The 25164-nt window shown below is 48.8% G+C and overlaps 1 protein-coding gene across 1 annotated transcript in view; it reads left to right on the top strand.

The window, feature by feature from the left end:
- ASTN2 (astrotactin 2) overlaps window positions 1-25164 on the top strand; it is a 660907-nt gene that overhangs the window by 61151 nt on the left and 574592 nt on the right. The window contains exon 2 of the mRNA XM_032797631.1: window positions 21688-21875. Coding sequence (XP_032653522.1) covers window positions 21690-21875 — 186 coding nt within the window. The 5' untranslated portion in view covers window positions 21688-21689. The remainder of the gene's footprint in view (window positions 1-21687; window positions 21876-25164) is intronic.

Below are 25164 nucleotides of genomic sequence, written 5' to 3'. Positions count from 1 at the left end.
GACCCTAGTGCTTTGCAGCTATGACTGCTGCTTGATGTGTGCTGACTAGGGTTGGGATTAGTTGTATCCAAACACATCTCTGGCTTGGTGACTAGTGAGAGTGACAGTGACTTAATTTTTTTCCCCATGGGCTTAAATCTAGCCCAGCTCAGCAGGATTTAAAAGCATTCCCTCTCTGGCAGGCGTTTGCTGTTTCCAATAGACAGGTCGCCACCACACAAGTCTCACCACAATTGGCACTAAGGGTATGTCTCCACTGAAGTCAGAAGTGTGACTGTGACCCAAGAACCTCTTAATGTCAATGGGCAAGTGGTGGGGAGGGACAACCGGGATCTCTGGGGTCTGACCTGTATGTTCTGGCTGACCAAAGAATGTCTCATAGGGTTTCAAATGAAAGCTGGTGTCACTGACAGTCAATATCATTGTGAAATGTAAGCACAGATCTTCTTGTTGTTGTGTAAGGAGGAGTTGTGTGTATATGCTGAAAATACAGTAGAACCTCAGAATTACGAATGCCTTGGGAACGGAGGTTGTTCGTAACTCTCTGAAATGTTTGTAATTCTGAACAAAATGTTGTAGTTGGTCTTTCAAAAGCTGACAACTGAACATTGACTTAATGTAGCTTTGAAACTTTACCCTTCCCCCATTTCTTCTGTCCCACCCAGCCCCTCCTGCCCTGCCCTGCCCCATCATGGGCACTCACCATTGTAACAGGAAATAGGAGGGTGGTTGTGTAGGGCTCTCAGCACACACAAGAGGAAGACAACTAGCACTAGGACCTAGGAGGGGGCATCCAGCTGCAGAGGCAGTGAGCCACCTCCATTACATGTCAGGAGAAGTAGCTCCGTCAGACCCCCTCCATTCCCTGGCTTGCAGGGTGATGGGGCTGGAAATGAGTGGAGGGTGATGTGCAGTGTGGGAAGGACAGGCCAAGAAGAGCAAGCCCTGGGTAGCTCCGTGCTTGCAGAAATCGGGGGTGGGGGCAGGATCACATGACACAGTGTGACCCCCCCCCCAATCCCTTGCCTCTATTTGGAGGGGCAATGCCCCTGTGCCCTCCCCCCAAACTATTCCCATGTGTGCAATTGACTGGTCAGTTCATAACTCTGGTGCTCGTATCTCCAAGGTTCTACTAGATGTTCAAGTCTGTGGCAAGGTTCTGGTCACCAGCAAAGGTGCCAGACAAGTTCCATCGACAAGAGGTGTTTATCCAGCTCTCTGTTTACACATAAGTGGAGCATTGTGCCATTCACAGTGGGATTCCTGTCATCAGTCTGAACTGAAGGCAACGAAAAGATTGTGAGAACTTCAGAAAGGAATTAACAAACAGGAAGAGAAAAAGGGCAGGGGAGAGAACCTTGTCTGGCAGTGCACTTCAAAGGTTTGCTTAATTCTTTAGGGGGAGTGGGGGTAGATAGAAGAGACCTGGGCAGCCTGCACTGAGGAAGTTGAAAGGACAGCGATTTTGCTTCACGAAAACAGGGTCTCAGCCAGGCTTGGCTGAAAACACTGGAGTGAACTTGGGGTGACGAGAATAACGTCTTAGTTAAAGTTTAATCTCTAGAAAGCGTGTGGTGATTTTGTTTTGTTTGTAACCACTTGTTGCCGATATTCTTACTCACCGTCACTTGTATCTCTGTTCTCTGAGAATAAACATATTCCTGTTTTCACTGTAAATAGACCTGAGGGCTGGGGTGTTGAGCAAAGTGCTCATCCTGAGCTGAGTCTTACAGGCTGGCCTGTACTCCTCCCTTGGGAACAGCAGGCCTAGAAATTCTGAGAGTGATCAATGGCTGGACACTGCAGGGAATGCGTGGGGAGTTAGCGTGTGCCTGTTGCTACCTGTACAGAGAGAGAAAGGCCTGCAGAGACCGCTTGTGCTGCCAGAGCCTGGTGGTTTCAGGCAGCTGAGCTGCAGCAGCACACACAAGATTGCTTCGCACTGAGGGCAGGTCGTGGTGAGGTGCCCCTAGGGAGCATCACAGTCATTGCAGCATGTGCAGACCCACCTGAGCTAGCTATGATCAAGCCAGCCCGGATAACAATAGCTGGGAAGCTGTGGCAATGGAAGCTAGTTGCTTGAATACATAGCTGGGTTCCTGGGCCGGGTTGTACAGCCCAGCGTGCAGTCTGTGCTGTCCTGACTTCATTGCTGCTGTTAAAGACCAAGCTAGCTTGGGCCTGTCTACATATCCTGCAGTCACATCTCTGGCTGTAGTATGGACGTACCCGAAGTTGCACGGTGATTGAAAGACTCTGCAAAGAGCCTAAGGCCGGATGGGTCCATGGAGATACAAGTGCCCTTTCACCTTGTCAACGATGTTCCTGCAAAGCCAGTTTTAATGCAGCGTGGGTGGGATTGCATTGCGGCTGTAGCCTATTAGCATTACCCCAGCTGAGGATCTAGCCATATGCGTCAACTGGGCTAGTTCTCCTACTCCCCCTTGAAATCAGTTGTTCTGCTGGGCATTAACTGACTCCAACACTGCTCGTGGGAGTGTGTGTGAGGGGCCCTCCCAGAGGTGTCTAGTGAGCTTTGCCGCAGAGGCGCCTGGGTGCTGGGATGCTTTAGCGGGACTGCTGTATTTGACATCCTAAAGTGGGGGTGGATCTGTTCTGCAGACTGAGCTTTACTCTGCTGCCCCTGCCCTGTGCACCAACGCGCAGCAGTCTCGAGGGCTGTGAAGCAGACCTCTCCATGGGCGCTAAAAATCATTCAATCCAAACAGAGAAGGCAGGAGGAACTGGAATCCTTTAGTCTGTTTCTTCAGCACGTTCCAGAGTCTCTAATTCAGCGCTAGGAAAAACCCTCGCTGTTTTTATTGCGAGCCCCAAAGGCTCCTGTTTAATTGTCTGATTTAAAGCCTGCAATAACACCTTCCAAAAGGGAGGTGAGGTGACTGCCAGAATGCTAAGCCCTGACACTGCTCCCTTGCCTTGAGGATCTCTCCAAGCCCCAGCTATGGCAGCTCCGCTCTCTGCTTTCCCTGACCCAAGCCTCTCCCTTCTGCAGATGCCTTGAGAAATACCCACTGGTGCCAGGCCTGCGGTTCTAGGTTTGCCATCTGACTCCAGCTACAGGGACCTGGCATCGGTCGTGATATGTAGTTTCTCAAGAGGGGAGCATGAGGAGCATTAACCACTGGACCCCTTGCCCAAAGAGAAGGCTGCTGGTGACGATCGCTCTAGTCCTCTCGCCTGTCACAGGGACGAGGGAAATGGAGAAGCTTCGAAAGGAGCGTGGGTCAGGGCTGAAGAGAACGGAGTGTCCTTGGTATGTCTGTGAACAGACGGCCCTCTCCCTGTGGCCTGGGGCTTGCGGAGGAGATCTGTAAAGGAACGCAGGGCAGTGAAAATCAATGGGTATGGGGCACCCGGCTTCCGTCTGTCTCTCTGAAACCGTCCCCCTCAGGTGGGTGCTGTGTCGGAGCTGGGAGAGGGATGCCGGTGCTTGGGTTGAATCAGTGCAGATGCAGCTCTGGCTACAACTTCTCCCCTGCTGCGGCTGTCTTGGGGACAGAAGTGGGGGTACTGAGAGGTGTGGAAGGGTCAGATATGTAGCGGCTCCACTCTTCCTCCCCTAGACAGTAAATGCACATTCCTCTCCATCCTGAACGCCAGGCAGATTTGCAGTCCCAAGGTGCCCGGGGTGCAAGGCAGGTGTCACACACTGATTGACATGCAGGGACAACTAAATACCTTAGTAACTAGCCTGTCTTGTATTCCACCCCCTGCCTGCCCTCCCTTTCCCCTGATGGGAGCTGGCTGAGGAAGGGCATTCTGGGCGGTGTTATGTATGCACGGCCGGATGCCGTGCTGGGGACCGTAACCTTCTGAGGTCTGCATTTCCATTCAATCATCAGATTGCTAAATGCAAGAGACAGCTCCCGTTCAATAATTCATAACCCTGTGGAGCTTCTATCCTCTGGGGAGGGGGGGTGGGGAGAACCCTTAGGTTTGCCCTTCCTCCAAGCAGGGGAGGAAGAAGAGAAGTAATGGAGATTGTTCTGTCCCTGGAGCGCTGCAGTTTGGCCGGGTGGCAAGAAATGGTTTGTACCAGTCCCTCCTCAAAACCAGAGTGAGATGCCCTGAAAGGGAACAGGGACACGGTGCAGATAGACGTCTTTGCAGAAGTAAGTGCTCAATGCTGGGCCCTTGGTGGAACGGCATTGCATCTGCGCCATGGGAGCAGAATGCTGCCCACAATGGACTCTGCTTTGCTTTCCCTGGAGACCACTGACAGTAAAGTCGCATGCTTCAGCCTTCTGGGAAGTTTGAGGTTAGGGTAAGCGAGAGTAGATCCTACTGCTTATAACCAGTCAGTCCCTTCTCCCCAGCTCCTTGTGTAGCTGGCCTCCTGGTAGAAATGTCTCCAGTGGGAAAGGGAGGAGTGATCTTATATTTTTATCCCTGTAACAAGCTGTTTGGGAAGCAGTGGTGTCTAGTGGCTTAAAGGCAGAGAGCTGAGGTTCCTGGACTGTCAGTGACTTGCTGAGGGTTGGGGGTGGGAAGAGACAATTACGGGTATGCCGCACTGGTAAATTGCTTTCCATTAGAAGGTCTTGGAGCGCTTGAATCTGAGAATTGTTATCCCTGTTGTACAGATGCGGCAAATACGCAGGTCCCTTCATCTCTCTGCACCTTGCTCACAGAGCCAGGAATAGAACATGGGGTGCATTTTTTAAATAGGGCCCAAGTGACTTGGTAGCCAAAGTCCCATCTTCAAAGGTAGCATTGACAATCAATGGGCCTTTGGCTACTAAGCCATTTTTAAAAGTGCCTTGAAAATCCTCCCCCAGCTGTCTCTAATTGTAGGCAAGTGCTATTGCCACTAGAGAATTCTACCTTCTTTGGATGTAGGGAAGATTCTAAACCTGCTCTGTGCATCAAGTTTACTCTTTATAAAACAATGCCAATACGCACCTTTGCAGGGATGTTTTGAAATCTGAGTGCCTTCCAAGTGCAAAGTGTTTGCTGGTTGTTTAAAAGTCAGTGGAGTATCCTGTGTTCATAATTTTAACAATAGGACAGTGGGTTTTATTTTCTCCAGAATCATAAATGTGATCTTCATTGTGTTTTATGGAAACAATAAAGCTAAACTCTAATAACCACAGATTTTCCTTACTTTATGTGTGCACGGCCTTGGAGAGCGGAGCCTCAAGACTTAACTTGTTCTGCATTAAAACTCTGTTAGAAGTGCTCAACCTGGTAGCTGGTAGGGAGCTGGATTACGAATTTGCATTAGTTCCGAAGGGAATTTTCTCTGCATTGAGAGTGGTTGAGGTGAGCAAAAAGACGCCTCTGGAAAAGGAATCCATGTTGGTAGCACAAGGGCTCAGCATTTCAGTACAAAATCAGGCTTTCTTTAAATATACTGTTTATATACATGTACTAATTAGATTATTTGGTTTTGGGTTTGTTTTTTTTTTTACAAGTGATACTTTTTATATGGAAGATTCGTAGGTTTCAAAGCACTTTACAAAGGAGAATGCTCTTTCTCAGGTGGGCAAACTGAGGCACTTCATCAAAGGATAGTGGACATGATGTGATGGTACACATTTTGACAGAACAATGAGCTTTTCAGCAAATCATGACCTTTCATATGACACCTTGCAAGGCATGTTTTATATGAAATATCACAACCATATACCAGTGAGGAATATGGGGGTTAAAGGAAGCTGTTTTGAGGTATTGTGAGTCACTGCACCTACCTGCATGTTTAGGTTCCTAAATACCTTTGAAAACCTGGCCCGAAGTGACTTGCTCAAGGTGACAAAGGAGGTCAATGGCAGAGCCAGATGTCCCAACTCCCAGTGCTGTGCCTGATCCACTAGACCAAACAGCTTTTAATGTACCTTACTATCTAAGTACACGCATTGAATAGTTTTGTGTAAGTGATTTAATATTTTAATACATTAAGGACATAATTTTGCAAATGCCTGCTCACGTGTCGTCTTGCTTGCGAGAGTAATCACATTGAAGCCAGTGAGACTATCTGAATGAGTAGGGGCTGCTCACATGAGTCGGAATCGCCCTACCTGTGCTAGCTTTAATTTAGTTAAACTAACAGTGGATGTGTGGTAGCATCGTCCTTGGTGTGGGCTAGGGATGGGAGGTTCTGGACAGGTTTGTGTAGTCTGCGCCAAGCACCTGCTGCTGCATCTTCACTGCTATTTTAGCCGTGCCAGCCAGATGAGAGCTAGCACAGGTATGCCTCCATGAGCCACCATCATACCTCCGATTGCAGTGTAGACCTACCAACTGTGTGTGTAAGATGCAGGGTCTTGAGGTCTTCGTGTAGCAGAGGGATCTGCATGCAGGGGGCCATTACAGTCCGTCTCGTTGAGGGTCCCAGATCCCCACTTGGGATGAAAGGTTCGCACTTCTCAGGGTCAGGCCCTTAATTCCTAAATCAATTGGCCTCCCTTGGGAGGAAAGGCTGTGTATAAATGCAGGCAGGGAAAGGGAAAGAGCATAACTTGGTGCTGCACTGACAACTCTCATATAAATGTGGCTGGGATCTGGTATTTGGATTTATTAGCAAGAGCGTCTTTTTTGGATTTTTAAAAGGTCTCAGGCTGAAATGGCTCAGGGTCCAGTCTCCTTGGAGTGTTGCAGCTCTCAGATGAGGGCGTGAAATCTTGAATGCCTGCACAGTCCTGCTAAAAATGCCATGGTCTCTCTAGCTGGAATGCCAGAGATCTGGCACCTCGTGCAATACGTACCTGGAACTGGTAGCAAACCCTTTCTCCTTAATTAGTGCGACTGCGCCTCTACCTGCAAGCCTGAGCAGTGTCCACGTACACCAGTCTGCCACCCACAAATAGAGAGCAGAGCAAGGCAAGGACATTAAGGGGGAGGTTCCAAAAAGTATGCCGGGCGTGCTCGTGAAATTGTAGCTGGCTGTTTTGGTTCCTACACGGGAGTGGAGCGCTCTTGAAAAAATCTGAATGCTTAGTGCTTGGGCAGAGAGAGTGAAGTTTCAGGAAGAATGGTCATGTTTAAAGTCCCCTTACCCTGAAATTGCAATCCTGGCCTCAAAGCACAATTAGCTGATGGAGAAGTCCCAGGAGTTAATAGAACGTTGGCTGCAACATTGACATGTAGCTCAGGAATTGTCTCTGTTTAAGCCACAGTGGCTTTCCGGCTTCAGAGTGTGCGGGGAATCTTTGGCTGCTTAAAAGGAGTTCCCCACAGAACAGCAGTAGTAAATGTGTTTAATCTTTTCAGAGCTTGTAGCCTCATTTTATCCCAGGATCCTGAGGTTCTGTAAGCCGGATGGTATGTCTGGGAAAGATTCAAAGCGAATAGACAGGGAATGGAACTGCCAGGGAATTGATGCAGGGTATTTTCTTCTTCCTACTTCCCCCCGTCCACCCCTTTTGGCTGTGCAATTCTGTTTGTACCTTAACTCCTGCCAGGCAAGCCCATCTTCTGGGAGCTGTGCAGAACTCACCCCCTCTGGCTGTTGCTCCTGGCCTGGGCTCCAGCCAATGGAAGGCCTCCTCTGAAAGGGGCTGGAGCAGAGGAGTGGGAGCGAGAAGGGTAATGGAAGCCCCTGATGCATGGCACTGCTAAACCAATAGCTTGGATTCTCCTGCTGGTTGAAAGCTCCAGGTGGCAGGAGGGTTCATGTCTGTTCTGGGCATGGTGGCACAGGGACACAGGCACCTGACCGTTGAATCTGGGAGAGAGGCAATTTGCAAACATGTGTCAGTGCAGTCCCATCGGAAGCCGGGCTCTAAATCATTACCTTCCAGCCTGCATGCAGAGTCATCCAGGGAACCTATTTAATTAGGGGATAAATATGGAAATCAAGAATTATTTGCAGAAGCTGTTCTCCTCCTTACTTTTTTTAATGAGGTGATTGTAGGGATTAATCTCTCTCTGCCCCCCATGACCCTGGGGTGTAGATCGAGCCACCGTATCTCCTTTGTCTACATATACTTTGCTCATCATGGGCAGCTTCTCTCCATCCCTTGTCCAGACCCTAAATACCTGGATAGCAACCTGTCACGGAGTCCCTGGGCAATGCTCTGGAACTGCTTCCCACAAAGCCAGTCAGGACTTTGGGGAGCCTCCTCTCCCATGGAGCAGATTGTTTTCAGGGCAAGAAGCTCACACGGCTTCACCTCCTGGGTCTGACCTTGGAGCCTTCAGCATGTGCCCCGTCCGTGCGCTTTCCACAGCGAGTCCGCACAGGCTGGGTCCTGGGGAAGCCAGAGGGTCCTGCACTCCCAACTTCGCAGTCAGACGTGACTCTCAGCCAGCTGGTAAAACAGAGGTTTATTAGATGCAGGGCCGGCTCCAGGGTTTTTGCTGCCCCAAGTGGCGGAGAAAAAAAAAGCCGCGATCGGGGGCAGCTCCACCGCGCTGCTTTCTTCTTCAGCAGCACTTCGGCGGCAGGTCCTTCCCTCTGAGAGGGATCGAGGGACCTGCCGCTGAATTGCCGCCAAAGAGCCTAACGTGCCGCCCTTTCCCCTTGGCCGCCTCAAGCACCTGCTTGCTGAGTTGGTGCCTGGAGCCAGCCCTGATTAGATGACAGGAACAGGGTCTTAAACAGAGCTTGTAGGTACAGAGAACGGGATCCCTCAGATGGGTCCATTCTAGGGCCCAGTGAGCCAGACAACCCCATCTGCCCTCACTTCCTGTCCCTAGTCAGCTCCAAAGTGAAACTCCCTCCAGCCCCTCTGTTCTGGCCTCTGTCTCTTTCCTGGGCCAGGAGGTCACCTGATCTCTCTGTTCACCTTTAGCTATCTCCTTGCAAGGGGGGAAGGACCCTGGCCATTTGTTGCTAGGAGACAGATTGTCAGCCATTTATGCACACTGGAGATTTTTAATGCATAGGGGAAACTGAGGCACCCACACAATATTCAGAGGAAACATTAAGAACAGTCCCACTTTGTCACACAATCGCAGCTACAGAATTATCTTGTTAATACACAACGAACTGTCCCTGTGGCTCAGGGAATGGAAGGGGGCGGGATGCCTCCGCAGTTGGTGCATCCTTTGGCCATTCACCTGTGAAGATCCTGGGTAGCTGTAAAACGGGTTAGGTTAGGAATAGAGGTTGGACCTTGTCTTAGTCCTGCAGGGAAACCATCCCCCTTGACTTAGCCTTGCTCAGGAAAGGCCAAGGGCTCGATGAGAAGGTTTGGGAGGTTAGAGATGCTGCAAATCCCGACTGGGATGGCATTGGCAGAGCTTTCCTGGGAACCTTGCTCTGTGTGTGCCTGGCGCTATGCGCAGAGTGCTAGCCCCGGCTACCAATCGCACCCCCCACCCCCAAGTGGTCTAGGACACCAACAGACATTCCAAACCAAGCCAAAAGTTTTATCGCACTCCAGTGGCTGGAAACCTTGTGCTGCCTTGAAAAAAAATGCCGTGCTAGCTTCTTTCCCTGTCTTGCTTTAGGGGGGCCAGTTTTTCTCAGTAATAAAAGAAAGTCCCTTTTCTCCCCACACACAGAACTAGAGGAAGGTCTGTCAAAACCTTGTGTGCTATCATCCTCCTCTTCAGGGCGTGGCTGCACTCTTGGCTCCAATATGCCATGGATGGCACTGTGCATGTGTGAGTAGTGTTGTCGGAAATGGGGTTGTAAAGGACGAGCTACTCCCATGGCAGCCCAGCCATATTTCCTGCAGAGCCAGGATTGCACTCTTATTTCAAGCTGTGGGTTTGTCTGTGGCGAGTCATAACATTTTGCAAAGAGTGGATGTGTTTTTCCCTCCTTACGCGTGTTGCTGTTTCCCAAGCAGCTGCCAGGCAGATGCGTTTTTTTAATAAAACCTCCTGGTTGAAACTGTTCCCTTGAGCCTCTGGAGCAGCTGGGCTGCTGAACAGAGCCGAGCTTTAATTGCCAGAGATGCAGCAGCCATTGATCTGCTGGTCCAGAGGCTCCATGTACAGAGGTGGCATGAAATGTTGGCCGTTGGCACAAAGCGGAGCGTTGGGTACAGTGTAACAGCGACAGGGAAAGTACCACCCGTCCCGAGGTCTAGACTTGGCCAGCCCCCAAGAAGAAGGTCCCATCTCCTCTGAGGCCTGGTGAACAAGGGAGTTGGCCACGTGATTTCTGTGGACCTTGGTTTCTTCTACGTTGCCTGCTCTGTGGAATGGGAGGTGTTCCACGTGGTCTAGAGGTCACTGACTTGCTTTGTGATCTTAGCAAATCACATTGCCTCAATTTATCCACCTGTAAATTGGGGATAATTATCTACCCCTCAAGGGGGTGTTGAGATCCTCAGAGAAAGATCCTGTAGAGTTACCAAAGCCTGTTATCTGGGGCTGATTGACAATAGCTATGCAGTGTCCATCCATAGAAGGGTTGTTCCACCCCAAGGGATGCTAATGATGCATGGCTTCCTTGGAGCTTTGCTTGGCAGTTTGTCAATCAGGAGGTGATGCTGGAGGCTTTTGAATAGGTATTTTTGTACTCTGGATCCTTCCTTGGGATTGTGGCTCAGGTGAAATAAAGATCTCATGCAATCGTTACAGTCTTTTCCCAGGTTTCTGTTCAAGGGACCCGTCCCACATACTGGCAATTCCCTGATATTTATATTGATGGAGAAGGGAGGTGTGACTGGTCTCCGTCCTGTCTTGAGATGGTCTCTGTGAGTGACACGGTGTCTGTAATGGGGGAATCGGGAACCCAGAGGGAAATGGAAGAGTTTGAGTCTTTTTAGGAAAAGGCACCTCTGCTTGCAGACTCCTCACCCTGAACTGACTCTTCCCCCTCACACCATGTAACACCTCACACAGATTTGAACTGCTGCGGGGAGCTGAGCAGAGTGACGGGCCTGGACATGTGTGCCAGTGGTCTTGGCTGGCAGCGCTTTCGGAGTAGTGGTGCGTAATGGTGAGGATGTTGCTGTTGGAGAGGCTCAGGAAGGTACAGAACACTGTGACTGTGGGTTTTGTACAAAGATATGAAGGGTGACCTCCAGGCAGCTTTGTGTGAGGACTCTCTGATATGATGCGCTAGGTTGCTAACATCCTGAAATGTCAGATTTCTGTTGTGTGTGTTGGTCACTCGCACCGTGCATCGGCTTGTGTCAGTCACTGACCTGCAAGGCTTATCAGAATGGCAGAGTGGCTTGACTTTGAGCACCATGGCTCTTAAATGCTAACAGAGCAATCCAGGCTGTATTGGGTGAGTCTGGCTGGGGTTGGGAGGAAGAGGGAGCAGGTGCCAAAGAGCATCACTTGTGGCAGGGATGTTCTGGGTCTGCGTTCACATTGTCTCCTCCTCCTAGAATCCTACTGACATCTTGCTTGAAATAAGGCCAGGGATGCAGCATGGGATGGAGAAATGGTTTTATCTGATGAGTTGATACCCTGTATAGGTAACACCAGCCAGCCCCTCCAATTCCCAGTTCTGCCCATGCTTCCACTCATGCTTGTATCCAAGCTAGATGTCTCCTGCTATTGAAGTGCAGCAACAGGTAACCCCAGGAAATCCATTTCCTTCTCCTGCTTTGAAAAAGAAGGCCCTGTCTGCATCATCTGGGTGTATGGAGCATTGTGGGGGCAGGAGAGAGGCATTTAGTAGTTGTGGAAAATTAATGAACATCTGCTCTAGTGAATGCTAAACCCAGCTCTGCCACAGCATCCCAGCCTGGGTCTGCAGTGCACCCTCCTAGTCAAATCCAGGGCCTTGAAGCAGTGCAGCTCCCCTAGAAAGCTGCGTAAATGAATGTCATGTGCAACTGGCAGAGCCACCTGCCCTTCCAGTCTCCAGGTCTCTTCCTTGAGCAGAGACAGAGCGGTTTTCATAAGGGTTGTTCTGAACACTGGGCCGTGCAGTCTCCCAGCTTGTGCCTGAGTTCCGTTGTACACACGTCCTTGGTCAGTAGGAGTCTCTGCTGACAAATAAAAATGGAATTGAATGGGATGGAATTGAAAGTCAAAAGGGCTCTGTAATAATTTTAGGCTGCCCAAGGCACCGTGCTGAAGCACTGGCATTATAAATAAGGGTAATGTACTAGAGACTGAATTACAATCAAAGCAGCCATAAGAACATGGAATGTGCACCCGCTTACTTAAAGGATATAGAGTCAGAGTATGATCTGTAGGCAGTGCACTGCTGGCAAATCAATAACCACTCACTCAAATAGGGCCAGGAGGACTTTGATTAGAAAAGGGGAAGGGATGTGGGGACATTGGGTGGGAGTTCAACGTACGACGAGTAAGATCTGCATTGGAATGCCCCATCCCACCTGTTACCTCTGACAACTCAGGCGGGTGGGGGTTTGCTCAGTGAAGAACCTGTCTCTTCCTCCTCTTTGTCGCCTCTCTCATCTCCAGGATCTCAGTCCTGATTTGTAATTTACATCCACGCTTACATGATGGGCAAAGTCAGCGGTGGCCTCTCATAACATCTCACTTACTTTAATTAAATTTAGTCTTTTTTTTTTTTTTTTTTTTAAGTATGATGCCAAATGTGGGTTTATGAACTCGTCCTGGGGAGTGGGGGAATAGCCAGATCTTTGGCTCTGGTTCCGAGCCCACTCACCCCAGAATAAATCACCCCAGAATAAATCAGGGGTCAATCCATGCAACGCTTATTCTGGTATAAATTCAGTCGAAGGGAGGTCACGTGAGCTTCCACGGAGAGGCTGGTGCTAGCTGGAGGGGTTGGGATTTAATTAGGAGTTGGTGCTAGCACCTGCCGAGTCACTGTCATGCTAATGGAAATGTCTGCAGAGCAATCACTGGTGGTTAGTTAGAAGCTCTTGGAAGAGCTGGTTCAGCTGCTGTGCTCCCCTAACTAGACCGTGTGGACATCTTGGCAGTGAGGATGGCCCTTCTTGCATAGATCTTTCTACACTGCCTTGAAGAACTTGCTACAGCCACCATCCCAGCAAAGTGGAGTTGTTCCAGCTCCTGGCCAGAATACATAGTCTGCCTTGGAGAAACCAGCGGATGAATGAACGAAGCAACAGGAATAAACACTGGGCCAAATGCTGCCTTCAGCCGCATACAGCCCACTCCTAATGAACCCAGTGCCCTCATGTCTGAGGGGAGACCCTCTGTGTAAATCTCCAAGGTCTTACACAAGGAGGTCTCTAGAGGTGTGGTAGCACAAGGAGTTGCAGGCGCTGGTCCTGCATGAACTCTGGCTCATGCCTTTTGCAAGTGAAAACCAGCCGGGCGCTTCGTGGTTCCTCATCCAGATGGCCAAAAGCACCAGCTCGTTCAGCCTCCTTGGTGACTTCTGCTCAGAAGAAACTGAATGCAACACGATCCTTGGCATTTTCAAAATGCTGGGGGAGGCGAGGCAAAGAATCGTTGCAAGGGTGGGGGAGCTTGTTTTTGCAGCCTCTGAGTTTCCTCTGATACTTTGGCAGTCCTATGAACTCCTTTGAGGGCTGCAGGGGTGGGGGTAGGTGGGGGAATTAGCCATGTGGCCCTGCAGAGATCTTATGAGGGTGGTAGAACAGTGCTGAGTGATCTGAAGGACATAAACATCAAGGAGGAGAAGAAAGTGTTCGAGGTGGTACAAGGACACATCAGCACTGGCAATGGTTAAAGGTCGGGATTCGGTGCGGACATTAGACCTATATTGGCTGCCTTTGACCGTGACTTGGTATTGGCTTGTCTGGCTTGGAGGGGTATCTGTTCCCTTTGCTGGCAGAGCCCAACATTAGATGAATTGCTCTGCCCCGGGTTGAGGGGAAGAGGGACTCTCAGGCCACTGCAGTTTTCGGTGCTGTTGGCTCTTACTTGCCCTTCTGGAGGCTTAACGAGGAGTGTGGGTGGGAATGCCGGCATTGTGCTGAGGGCATCCAGCTTTGTCTCCCATTCAGGAAGCTTGGAGAGTGGCTGAGTGTGTCTCCTTGTCAGGATGCGAGTGATGCTCAACCCAGATAAGGGGGAGGTAATTATGGAGAGTTGGGAGAAGCAGCCAGTGGATTTGGCAGCATCTGCATTGGCTCCACTGATTGAGGGTGTGCAACCTGCATTTGCTGCCCAGTTTTGCTGCTTAGCTACCCCCAGTTCCTCCCTCAGAACCCGAGATACTTTTAAAACTAACAACTGCAGTGCCAGGGTGTCTTTTTCCATCTCTGACTGGTTGGGAGGTTTGAATCCTTTCCCCTGGAGTTGGGACCTCAGCAGTGTCGTCCGCACTTCTAGTCTGGACTTCTGCAATGTGCTGTACTTGGGGCTACAAGTTAAATCAGCTCAGAAGCTGACGCTTCATACAGAAGGCAGCTGCCTGCATAAGCAGGGTGTCTAACCGGCACTCCAAGGGGTGTCCCAGCTGCCGATTGGGTTCTCCGCACAGAAAGAGTCCGCTGTGGCCTGGGACATTGCCTCATGTAATACTGGGGGAAATAGAGAGCTGCCTTGATTTTGGAACTCCCCCCTTCCTGTCATTCCCAAATAGTCAGTCAACCTTCAGAGCATGGTGCAAAGCCCATCTCAGTGAGCCCTGGGGAAGGCTGGGGTGAGAGGCTTCTTTGGGAATCTGAAGAGGGAGCGAAGTATCTTTGTTGAGTGGCCGGCTTGTGTTTGGGATCTGCCCCTGTGTTCTGTTACTTTTGTTGTTAGTGGTTTGAGTGGTCAATGGCTATCAGGATGCCTAGAGACTAGGGAGGTGTCTCTAAAGAGGTTACAGGTTGATAAATAAATAGGGGAGATCATTAAGAGTAGTGGGATAAAATGCCACCTTCATCATCTTCCTCCTCTCCTAATCTTCTGAGTTTCTCTTCTCTCTCTGTTGCCTTTCACGGTTTTGCACCTGTGCGTACATTTCCCTGCAAAGTGTGTTTGTGGGGAGGGGACAGTTTGTAGAAAGACGTGGGAGAAAAGAAAGCGGTGTTGAAAGAATGTGTGGGGGGAAGGAACATGCAAGCTGATAATCGGGATAAAAAAAATCCTCCAAGTTAGGCCTGTCTGTGGAATAGTCTCCCAGGGGATGTGGGGGAAACCCCATTGCTTGAGTCATTTTGAAACTAGTCTGAATGCAACACTAAAACTCGATTCCGTAGGGAGCAATCCTGTGCTGCCAAGGGCGGGCGGGTGGAAATTTCTGTCTGGGAGATGCTGCATAATTTTGGATTATTATCTTAAATGGTAGATAGCACTGAAGCACTTACAGAATAATGTTTAAATAGAGGTTACATTTGTGGGTACCTCAGTACAGAAGAAACCCAGGGCGTAGAGTGGGAGGCCTATTGCAGGGCAGAATAGAGCTGCGTATGAGAAGATTGCAAAGCAGTTGACAGCACTAGGTCTGGCTCTAGCCAGCATGAGATCAGTTCATAAGCATGGTCGTTATAAATATATATATATACACACACCAGATCCGTACTCAGTTTCTTCTGGTCTCTTTCAATGGCAAAAATATTTCGTCTCCTTGTGGGCTGAGTGAAATCTGTGTTAGGAGGATGCCAGGCCAGGTGTTGGGTAAAGGGCCATAGAGGGCATGATCTGTGTGCTGGAAATTCCCCGGAGGCTTTTTTCCCCTAGGGATTTCTTCCTTTGTGTAAACATGCCCGGCAGATTCTAGCAACCTGGAAAAAGTAGAAGGAAGGAAGAAGAAAAGCAAAGCGCAAGGAATGCTCTGTTTTCATAGGGGAGATGCTCCGGAGATGAGCTGCCATGGGCAGATTGGCTTATTTTAATAATGACCTTCAGAAATTAAATAAAAATACAAGAAGCATGGCAGATTAGAAAGAACAAGCCAATTAAATACAAAACATGCTTTGTAAAACTCCCTGACAGATAAGTCAGGGCTGCAACCTCCGGAGTAACTGATGAATGTTAAATCATTGCACAAGGGCTGAGGAGGGGTTTTGTGTGGGGGTGTGTGTGGAAGGGGGTGGGGAATGGGTTTAGCCTATTGAATATTTCAAGACTTGCAGCCTACTTTGGAAACAGGGAAAGGTGAAATGGCTATGGTTGCTTTGCTTTGCTTTGCTTTCAGTAAAACAAAGGGGGCGGGAGCAGGAGGGGGTTGAGCTGGCCTGGAGCCGGAAGGCATGCAGTAACAATTCTCCAACTTTAATATCTGCTGTTTCATTTTATATTCATCATGTCAGCATAATCTGCTTTTATGGGAATCGTCTTGGTTCTCGACCAAATGCATTTAGGCCCTTTTGCTTTTAAGTTTGATAGTAATGTGACTTGAAGACTTCAATGAAATGTTTATCTGTAAGGATTGTAGAAGCGGCAAAGAGAAAATGGAATCACAAAGTCGGAAGAGATCGTACTTCTTGGTCTCTTCTCAGACGTTTTTCACGACCAGGTGACCTAGTGACTGGCTCAAGCCTAGTTCCTGGGCTCTGCTACAGGAGACTTTTGACCTGTTCCCAAGGATGGGATGTAAAGGCTATTGCTTGGTTTCTTTGGGCTAGCTAATGACACAAACCAGTGCTTTTGGGGGGGTGGGGAAAGGCTGTGCTACTCTGCAAGTGCATATGGCCAGATGGGACCTTTAGTTCACCCTAACCGGACCTCCTGCTGAGGCAATGGAATCATAGAATATCAGGGTTGGAAGGGACCTCAGGAGGTCATCTAGTCCAACCCCCTACTCAAAGCAGGACCAATCCCCAGACAGATTTTTGCCCCAGATCCCTAAATGGCCCCCTCAAGGACACTCACAACCTGGGTTTGCAGGCCAAGTGCTCAAACCACTGAGCTATTCTCGCCCATTCTTTTAGATGCTTAGTGGTAGAAGTGGGAGTACAACTGCTCTAACATGCTATTGCTTTAACATACAAACAAACCCCTTGACGATTTCATTAGTCGGCACTACCTGTACTTGATGAGGACTGGATGGCAGGTGAGACTCACTTTCCTACGTAGCCAAAGAAGCTTGCCAGCTAAGGTAGAGGAGGTGAACTGAAACCAGTCACAGGGCAGAGGGGTGGGGGGGGGCAGGAAGGATCCGTGGGAGAAGGGGATTTTGAAGTGGGTGCTACAAGGAGAAGAGGGGTGTTGGCTGGGTGAGAACAGCCAGGCTGTTCCCGACACTGGTGGGAGCATTCTGAGATACGGTGCAGAGAATGGGAGGAGGACGCAAAAGGAACAGCGAAGTTAAGTACCGTGGAGATGAGGCAGACATGGTGGGGGAGGATTTGTGTAGGCCCAGTCCTCTAGGTGCAGATGATGAATAGGCTGAGGTGAGATGGGAATGCAGGAAGGAAGTGGAAGTAGGGGAAGATGCTAGTGTAGGATCAGGGAAGGTACCTTCAGCAGGAGCCTTCTGGCCACACTGGAGGATGGAGAGGCTGAGGGATCAGACAGGGCCTTGGTAATCAAGGTGAGAGATGGTCAAGGAGCGCAGCAGAGGGGATAGTGAGAATGGGGTCGATGGTGGTGACAGACCTTAAGGAGAGTCTGGCGGAGGGGGGAAGAGGGGAGTCAGAAATGATGAAAAGGGGGGAGGGATTGTTGTTGGTGAAAAGGAGCAGGGAGAGGAATCTGCAGCAGACAGGAGTTCAGTGAAGTCTTTGCAGCTGTGAGCACAGGAGTACACGCACAGTAGGAGGAGTCACTGCCAAAATGCAGAGGGGGGATCCCCCTGCATTGACAGTGTGGGGGTATGAGGTTCGCTCTGAGCTGCAATGTAGACACAGCCGTAGGCTAGTGCGAATCAGCAGGGCCTTCTGAGGTTTATAAATCTGTGGTAAATGGCACCCAAATTTTGTACCCAGCCCTTATCAGAAATTGCCTAGGCACTGGATTTCCAGTAAAACTGTGGAATGAAGTGTAAACTGAAGTTTCCAGGGTAGTCTCCTTTGGGAGGAGACTTTGACAAATATGGCACATTTTCCTTTCCGAGGAGTCTAGCTTATTTAAGTCTTGTATTTCAATTAACTTCGAAACCTCCCCAAAACATTCTGCTCTGACCAAGAGGCACTGTATGCAGGAATTCAGGTGGGAAGGAGGACGTTCCTGGAAAGGAGTAGGGATGGGGGGAGGGGATGTTTACTCTGGAGTATCTTCTGTGTTTCCAGCCTGGGAGGCAAGGCCTGAAAACCACAAAGAAGCATTGGCAGATTCTCCGTCTCAGGGCTGGTCTACACTGCAAACTTACACTGGTATCACTATGGTCTTTCAGGGGTGTGACAAATCCGCACCCAGAGAGGTGTAGTTAAGCCGATCTAACCTGTGGTGTAGACAATGTTGACGGAATAATTCTTCTGTTGCCATAGCTACCGCCTTTCAAGGAGGTGCATAAACTAGAGCAATGGGAGAGCCCCTCCTGTCGCTGTAGTGAGTGTCTACACTCCATACATTGCAGGGATCCTGCTCCAACTGTGCCACTGTAATGGTTTAAGTGTGGACATAACCATTGTCCTGGGACTGAACATGATTGGCTGAAACCTTCTTTCCAAAACTTGGCAGGAAAGGCCCGTTGTACTGCAAGAGGTGTAAAGGGTACTTTTGCAGCAGTGCCTCCGAGTGGCAGCAGATTGCTCGGTGCTGATGAAAGTCCTGTCTTTCGAATGACATTTAAACTGGTCCCCGTCTCCTTGTTTTAATTAAAAGTGCTTGTAATGCTTTCCACAAACTGGAGTTGGGCTGTGACCGGAACGAGCCCTCTTGCTCTTGTGAGATCACGTTCTACCTCTCCAAGCTCTCCCTCTTTTCACACGGGGCTGTTCCTCACTTCATACCTTAGTGTCCTATAGGATGCACAGTGCTAGGTCCCTCCCAGAGGGAGCGATGTTTCGCTGATGGGAGAAGCAAACTCTCTTCGAGGCTCTTGAGAGATAATGTGCTGTATGAATGTGGGATTTTAATTTTATGAGACTCCTTTTAAGTTTTATTTAACCCGGTCTAGTGTGTCTTTCAAGATGAGCTCTGGGGTTGAGGTTTGTTTTGCAGGGAGCCAAAGGCAAGGGCCACCTTCGCTGGGGTCCTGCTTTTGGAAACAGCTTCATTTATTTGCTGGGATGGGGATGGGGCTATTTGCAGAAAACCTGCTTTGGCGGCAGAGGTGTGATGGTGAATTCATGCATCTCTTAGGTGCAAGCCTACTCTGTTATGTATTCCAGGCTTGGGCAGGCGTTTATTCTCAATAGAGTGGGCAAACTAGCTGTCACTGTGCTTGCAAGGTCGACATAACCAGCTGTCCCCCAATTAGATTCAGGTTGTGCCATTGTCTCAGATATAGTGATAGAATAATTAGTGAGGTGGTGAGCAAGAGAGTGTGTAATATTGGCCTAACCTTGTTGCTGCAGACTGCAGCCAGGGATCCAGCCTGCTGGGGACAGTAGAAACCTGATAGACTGGTAAACCCAGCGCCATGGAAAGGTTTGGATTTCTTGATGAGGCTTTCTCTATGAGCGCATGTTTGTTCTCTTGGTCTAAAATAGAGGTCGGCAACCTTTCAGAAGTGCTGTGCCATGTCTTCATTTATTCACTTTAATTTAAGGTTTTGCATGCCAGTAATATATTTTAACGTTTTTAGACGGTCTCTTTCTATAAGTCTATAATATATAACTAAACTACTGTTGTATGTAAAGTAAATAAGGTTTTTAAAATGTTTAAGAAGCTTCATTTATAAGTAAATTAAAATGCAGATTCCCCAAGACCGGTGGCCAGGACCCATGCAGTGTAAATGCCACTGAAAATCAGCTCACGTGCTGCCTTCGGCGTGCGTGTCATAGATTGCCTACCCCTGGTCTGAAACAATGACCATAGGAGTTGTATGTTTTCTGATGGAAAACACATGTTGCTCTCAGGGCTGGAAAAATCCATTTGCCTCTGAAGAGCAGGGGGGATTTCTTTGCCATGTGAAGGGGCCTGGATGGAACCATTGACTTCTGCAGAGAAGTGTCAAAGGCTAGATGCTTGGAGGCTATTTATGAGAGTCTTATTCCTGTGGGGTTTCCTGAGTCTGCAGACTGACAGCTGCTAATCAATCCCTTGACTGGATAGCTGAGGTGTGAAACTGACCATGCTTGTCTCTTTCATGGCTGTTGCTCAGAACCTTATTGGCAGCTGTGAGGCTGCCCAGGATCTTGTTTAATTTCATGCTGCTGCTGCATGGAAAAGCTGTGAGCAGCAGCTGAGGCACAGGAACAAGCTGCTGTCCCTGGGTTGTGCCAGAGGCTCTCTCTCTTTGGCATTTGCTTTTGGCTAGAAGGTGTCTGAATTTTCCAAGCCCCTGATTGTTTATGGTACCCTAGGTGCGCTAGGTACTTTTGAAAAATCTAATATGATGCAGTCCCAGCCCCAAGCTGTTTACAGTGTAAATTTGAGAATCGGCGCATGAGAGCAGGAGTTAACGTCAGCAGAGGGAGGCTAACAAAGGAGCCATTCCAGGTGTCACGCTCTCGTGCAGCAGCGTGCTTTCCCATTGGCACTGCCTCCTGCTGGTGTCTCCTTGTGCTTTTTCACTGTGCTGAGGAAGTGGCTGTGACTGGTTTTTGGTGCTTAACATAACTTCAGTGCCAGTGAGCTAGTCCTGGAGAAAGGTGTATTTCAGGGGTGGCCAAACCGCAGCTTGTGAGCCACATGCGGCTCTCTCACAGGTAAAGTGCAGCTCGCAGAGTCCCCCCACCCAACCCCTCCCCCGTTCTCTGCCTACCAGGCTGGTTGGGGAGCTTGGGGCTTCTGGTCCGTGGCAGGGTGGTGGGGCAGAAGCCCCTAGCTGCACCACCCTGCTGCAGGACAGAAGCCCTGAGCCCTGGCAGGTGCGCCCAGCTCTCGAACTTCTGGAAGTGTACTGTCTGTGGCTCGGAGGGTCAGTACATTTGGCCACCCCTGGTGTACTTCTTATAACCGCTCGTTGCTGTCTGGCTTCTTCCTCCGCTTTGAACAGATGACAAATCCCCTGGTGAAAGAACACCTTGGATCCCTAGGAGCTGCATGTTGTTCCTGAGCTCCTGTAGAGTTGGAGGCTAGTCAAGGGACCTTGTCTTTCAGGGATGAGGTCCTCTGCCTTTCATTGCATAAGAAACCTGAGGTCCTATTTTGTGTGTGTGTGTGTGCGTGTACACACACCATTTCTCAGTCTCCTAGCTTGCTGAAAAGAAAGACAGGGTTTACGTAACAGCCCTATCACAAGGGCTGTGCAGTGTTTAAAAACACATTTTAATAATGACAGGTTTCAGAGTAGCAGCCGTGTTAGTCTGTATCCACCAAAAGAACAGGAGTACTTGTTCTTTTTACATTCTAATAAATGTCATGTGTTTCTATTGCATATCTCATCCAAAGATCTCAAAGCACTTTATAGCCAGTAATTAATTAGGTCACACAACTACCCCAGCCTCTGAAGTAAGGGCAGTATTATCATAAGAATGGCCCTACCAAGGGTCTATCCAGCCCAATATCTTGCCTTCGGACAGTGGTCAATGCCAGGTGCCCCAGAGGGAATGAACAGAACAGGTGACCATCAAGTGGTCCATCCCCTGTCGCCCATTCCCAGCTTCTGGCAAACAGAGGCTGGGGACACCTAGCATTGTCACACGTTGTCATTCTGTATATGGGAGAAATGAGGAACAGACATGGAGCGACATGCCCAAGGTCACCCAGCAGATCAGATGCAGTTTTGGGGATAGATCCCAATTGTCCTGGCTTCTAGTCCCTTGCTCAAAGCACTAGAGAGAAACTCATTCCTCTCACTCTAAGGTAATCTGCCTGTTGTGCAGTGACGTGGGACGTGCATTCAAATGCAGCTCTGTCGTGAGTGCAGAACCTGAACCTCGGTTGTTTTTGTTGCTGCAGAGATGTCTGGCACTGTGGCGGATATTTCCTTGGTGCATTGGAAGCAGCAGTGGCTGGAGAACGGCACCCTGTATTTCCACGTCTCCATGAGCAGTGCTGAACAGCTGTCCCGGGCCACCCCACCCACCCTTCAAGAGCCTTCTGAGATCGTGGAGGAGCAGATGCACATTCTTCACATTTCTGTCATGGTGAGTGAATCCTTCTTCCCTTCCCCGCCCAGTCTGGGGGCCAAGAGGAGCATCTGGGAGGGGCTGGTGGCCGAACGGAAGTGAGACGGGGGCGCTAAAAGGATGATAGTCCGGTTTGTCTCAGTCCAGCTTCCAGTGTGCAAACATCTATATCCCCCAACCACCGTAGTGGCCCCTGGTTACTGGGCTTTGGCAGAGCAAGGCAAATGACTCAATGGGCCTGGAAAATGAGTTCATGCTTGTTTCTAAAGCTAATTCTCTCCAGGGCAGGGTGATCGATATGGAGGCCTCCCTTGCCACTGTGTGCTGCGTATAGAGCGCTCGGGGGCTGTCGGCAGAACGCTTCTCACCAGTGTTAAGTTCTGACACGAGACAAGTTGGCGGGGCGAGTTAGTGTCTTGATGCTTTTTTTTTTTCATTTAAGCTGATGCCTACCCAGCACGTGAGTGTCAGCTGCAAGATGGATCCTGTGTTGTTTTGTCATTAAAAACCAATCAGATACTTTCAGTGTTCTGGGAAAGCAGAACAAAAAGCCTTATAAGCGTTTGGATCAGTCTGTCTTAGGTAATGAGGCCTCTGTTACCTAAGAGCCATGTCCTTATCCTTACAGCACCCTGTGAGACAGGGGAAGTGCTCTTCTCCCCATTTTACAGACAGAGATCTGAAGCACAGAAAGACTCAGTGACTTACTTGCCCCAAAAAAAGAGAATAGGAGTACTTGTGGCACCTTAGAGACAAACAAATTTATTGTGGCACCTTAGAGACTAACAAATTTATTGTAGCATAAGCTTTCCTTGCCCAAGGAAAGTCTGTGGCAGAGCTGAGAATTGAACCTGGGTTTTCCAAATCCCGGGCTAAAGCCCTAACCACTAAGCAATCCTGCCTCTCTTAGCTGTTGTGCTTATGTTTGTATTGCTCCTTCACTGCTGAATGGCCTTGCTGGGTTGAAAACGTAGACTCCTGAGAAATTCCCGTCCAACTGCATTGCACGGCGGAGAATGCACGGAAAGGGCAGTTGTAGGAAGGTATCTCCAGTCCACGCCTGTTTAATGTACATGTTCATAGCTCAGAATTCATGCATTGGTTCAGAACTCTTGCTTGCTAGATTTTTCTGGGCTGCTTGGATCCTTGTTTTCCACTTGAGCAGGGACTTGCTCTGCTTTCTTAAAAGATCAAATCTACATCAGCAAGTTAACTAAATGCATTACAGAAATGGGTTGTGGATTTAGATGGGACATCAGGTATAGGTAACTGTAAAAAGATATATTGCATTGAGTCTTCCATATGAAGAGAGAGTGAAATGGCTGGGACTGCATAGAGAGGAGAGGAAAGGGGGCATGATAGAAGTATACATAATGAATGGGATGGAGAAGGTAAATTGGATGCTCTTATTCGTAAGCCAGGGGACAGTCAATGGAACTGAAAGACTACAAACCTAAAAACATGAAAAGGAAATCCTGTTCTTTCATAATACGTAATTAACCTGTGAACCTCGTTGCCACAGTACATCATTGAGGCCAAGAGCTTAGTTGGATTCAGAAAAGGATTAGACATTTATGTGGATAATGAGAGCATCCACAGTTAATGTTAGATGGGATCAATTTTTTAAAAGCAATATAAACGCTCATGTTTCAGGGCATAAGCTAACTACTAAGTGGTCAGGGTTAGGAAGACACTTTTCCTGTGGGTAAATTTATGACATAATTGCACCTTCCTCTACTAAGCAGAGTTGGAGGCGGGACGTGGTCCAGGAGAGACGGTTGGTTTGATTTGGTGTGGTAGCTCGTAGGTACGTTCCCATGTAGAATAGCTTGTAGGAATCGAGCAGAACTGAGTGAAACCCCCATGCTGGGTTTCATTACAAACTTGAAATTTTGCCCAGTTTGGCTGAAAGATTCATTAACTTTTCAAGTGAACCCGGGCCAAGTTTTGAGTGAATGGGAGCAGATATATGGTTTTTGCCTCAAAACCGTGTGAAATTTACAGCTTACACAAAACCAGGTGAAACGCTTTGTTTTCAAAAGAGATTTTTCAACTGAGAGTGTGTTTTGCTCAAATAGGTGTAGGCCTGGTCTACATTCAAAAATGAAATTGAGCCAGCTACATTGCTCATGGGTGTAAAAAATCCACACCCCGAGAAGTTGGCTCAACTGCGTCGAAGTCCCATTTTTACAGCGCTAGGTGGAGGAAAGGATTCTGCTGCTGCCCTAGCTCCTGCCTCTCAGGGAGGTAGATTTACTACAGCAAAAGGAGAACCTCCTGTTGCTGTACTAAATTTCTGCACTGACGTGCTGCAGCAGCGCAGCTGTACTGTTTTAAGTGTAGACGCAGCCTTAGCTATGCCCTGCCTTAGCTCTCACCCACCCTAAACCTACATCCCAAGGCTGCCTGATGTACATGTTGTACATCTTCTGCTACTCCAATAGAAGTCACATAACTTCCCTGCTGTGTCATCTGCCACCAACTGTGTAAGACCCCAGCCATTGTGCTCACTCAATACCTAACCTCTTGCCATCCCCAGAGATGACAGACGTCTCCGTCACCTGTTCCACCGTGCCGTTCTAGTTCAGACCACACCATTTCATTTTCTTGCCCTCCTTGGTAGGGCCCTACCAAATTCATGGTCCACTTTGGTTAATTCATGGTCATAGGATTTTAAAAATGGTTAATTTCATGATTTCAGATATTTAAACCTGAAATTTCATGGTGTTGTAATTGTAGGGATCTTGATCCAAAAAGAAGTTATAGGGGTAGGGGTGTCATAAACAGATAGCTAAGGGTTAATGTTTCTTTTACCTGTAAAGGATTAACAAAAGGAACCAAACACCTGACCAGAGGACCAATCAGGAAACTGGATTTTTCAAAGCTCAGGGAGGGAATTTTTGGGTGTGTGTCCTTTGTCTGTGTCTCTGTTGCTCTCTCGGCTCTGAGAGTAATCTGCAGTGCACTGCTGGCAAATCAATAACCACTCACTCAAATAGGGCCAGGAGGACTTTGATTAGAAAAGGGGAAGGGATGTGGGGACATTGGGTGGGAGTTCAACGTACGACGAGTAAGATCTGCGGTGGAATGCCCCATCCCACCTGTTACCTCTGACAACTCAGGCGGGTGGGGGTTTGCTCAGTGAAGAACCTGTCTCTTCCTCCTCTTTGTCGCCTCTCTCATCTCCAGGATCTCAGTCCTGATTTGTAATTTACATCCACGCTTACATGATGGGCAAAGTCAGCGGTGGCCTCTCATAACATCTCACTTACTTTAATTAAATTTAGTCTTTTTTTTTTTTTTTTTT

The sequence above is a fragment of the Chelonoidis abingdonii genome, chromosome 24, assembly GCF_003597395.2.
Source record: "Chelonoidis abingdonii isolate Lonesome George chromosome 24, CheloAbing_2.0, whole genome shotgun sequence".
In the NCBI taxonomy this organism is placed as follows: Eukaryota; Metazoa; Chordata; order Testudines; family Testudinidae; genus Chelonoidis; species Chelonoidis abingdonii.
Note: the sequence above shows the minus strand (reverse complement) of the source record. Positions and strands in the feature narration are given on the sequence as shown.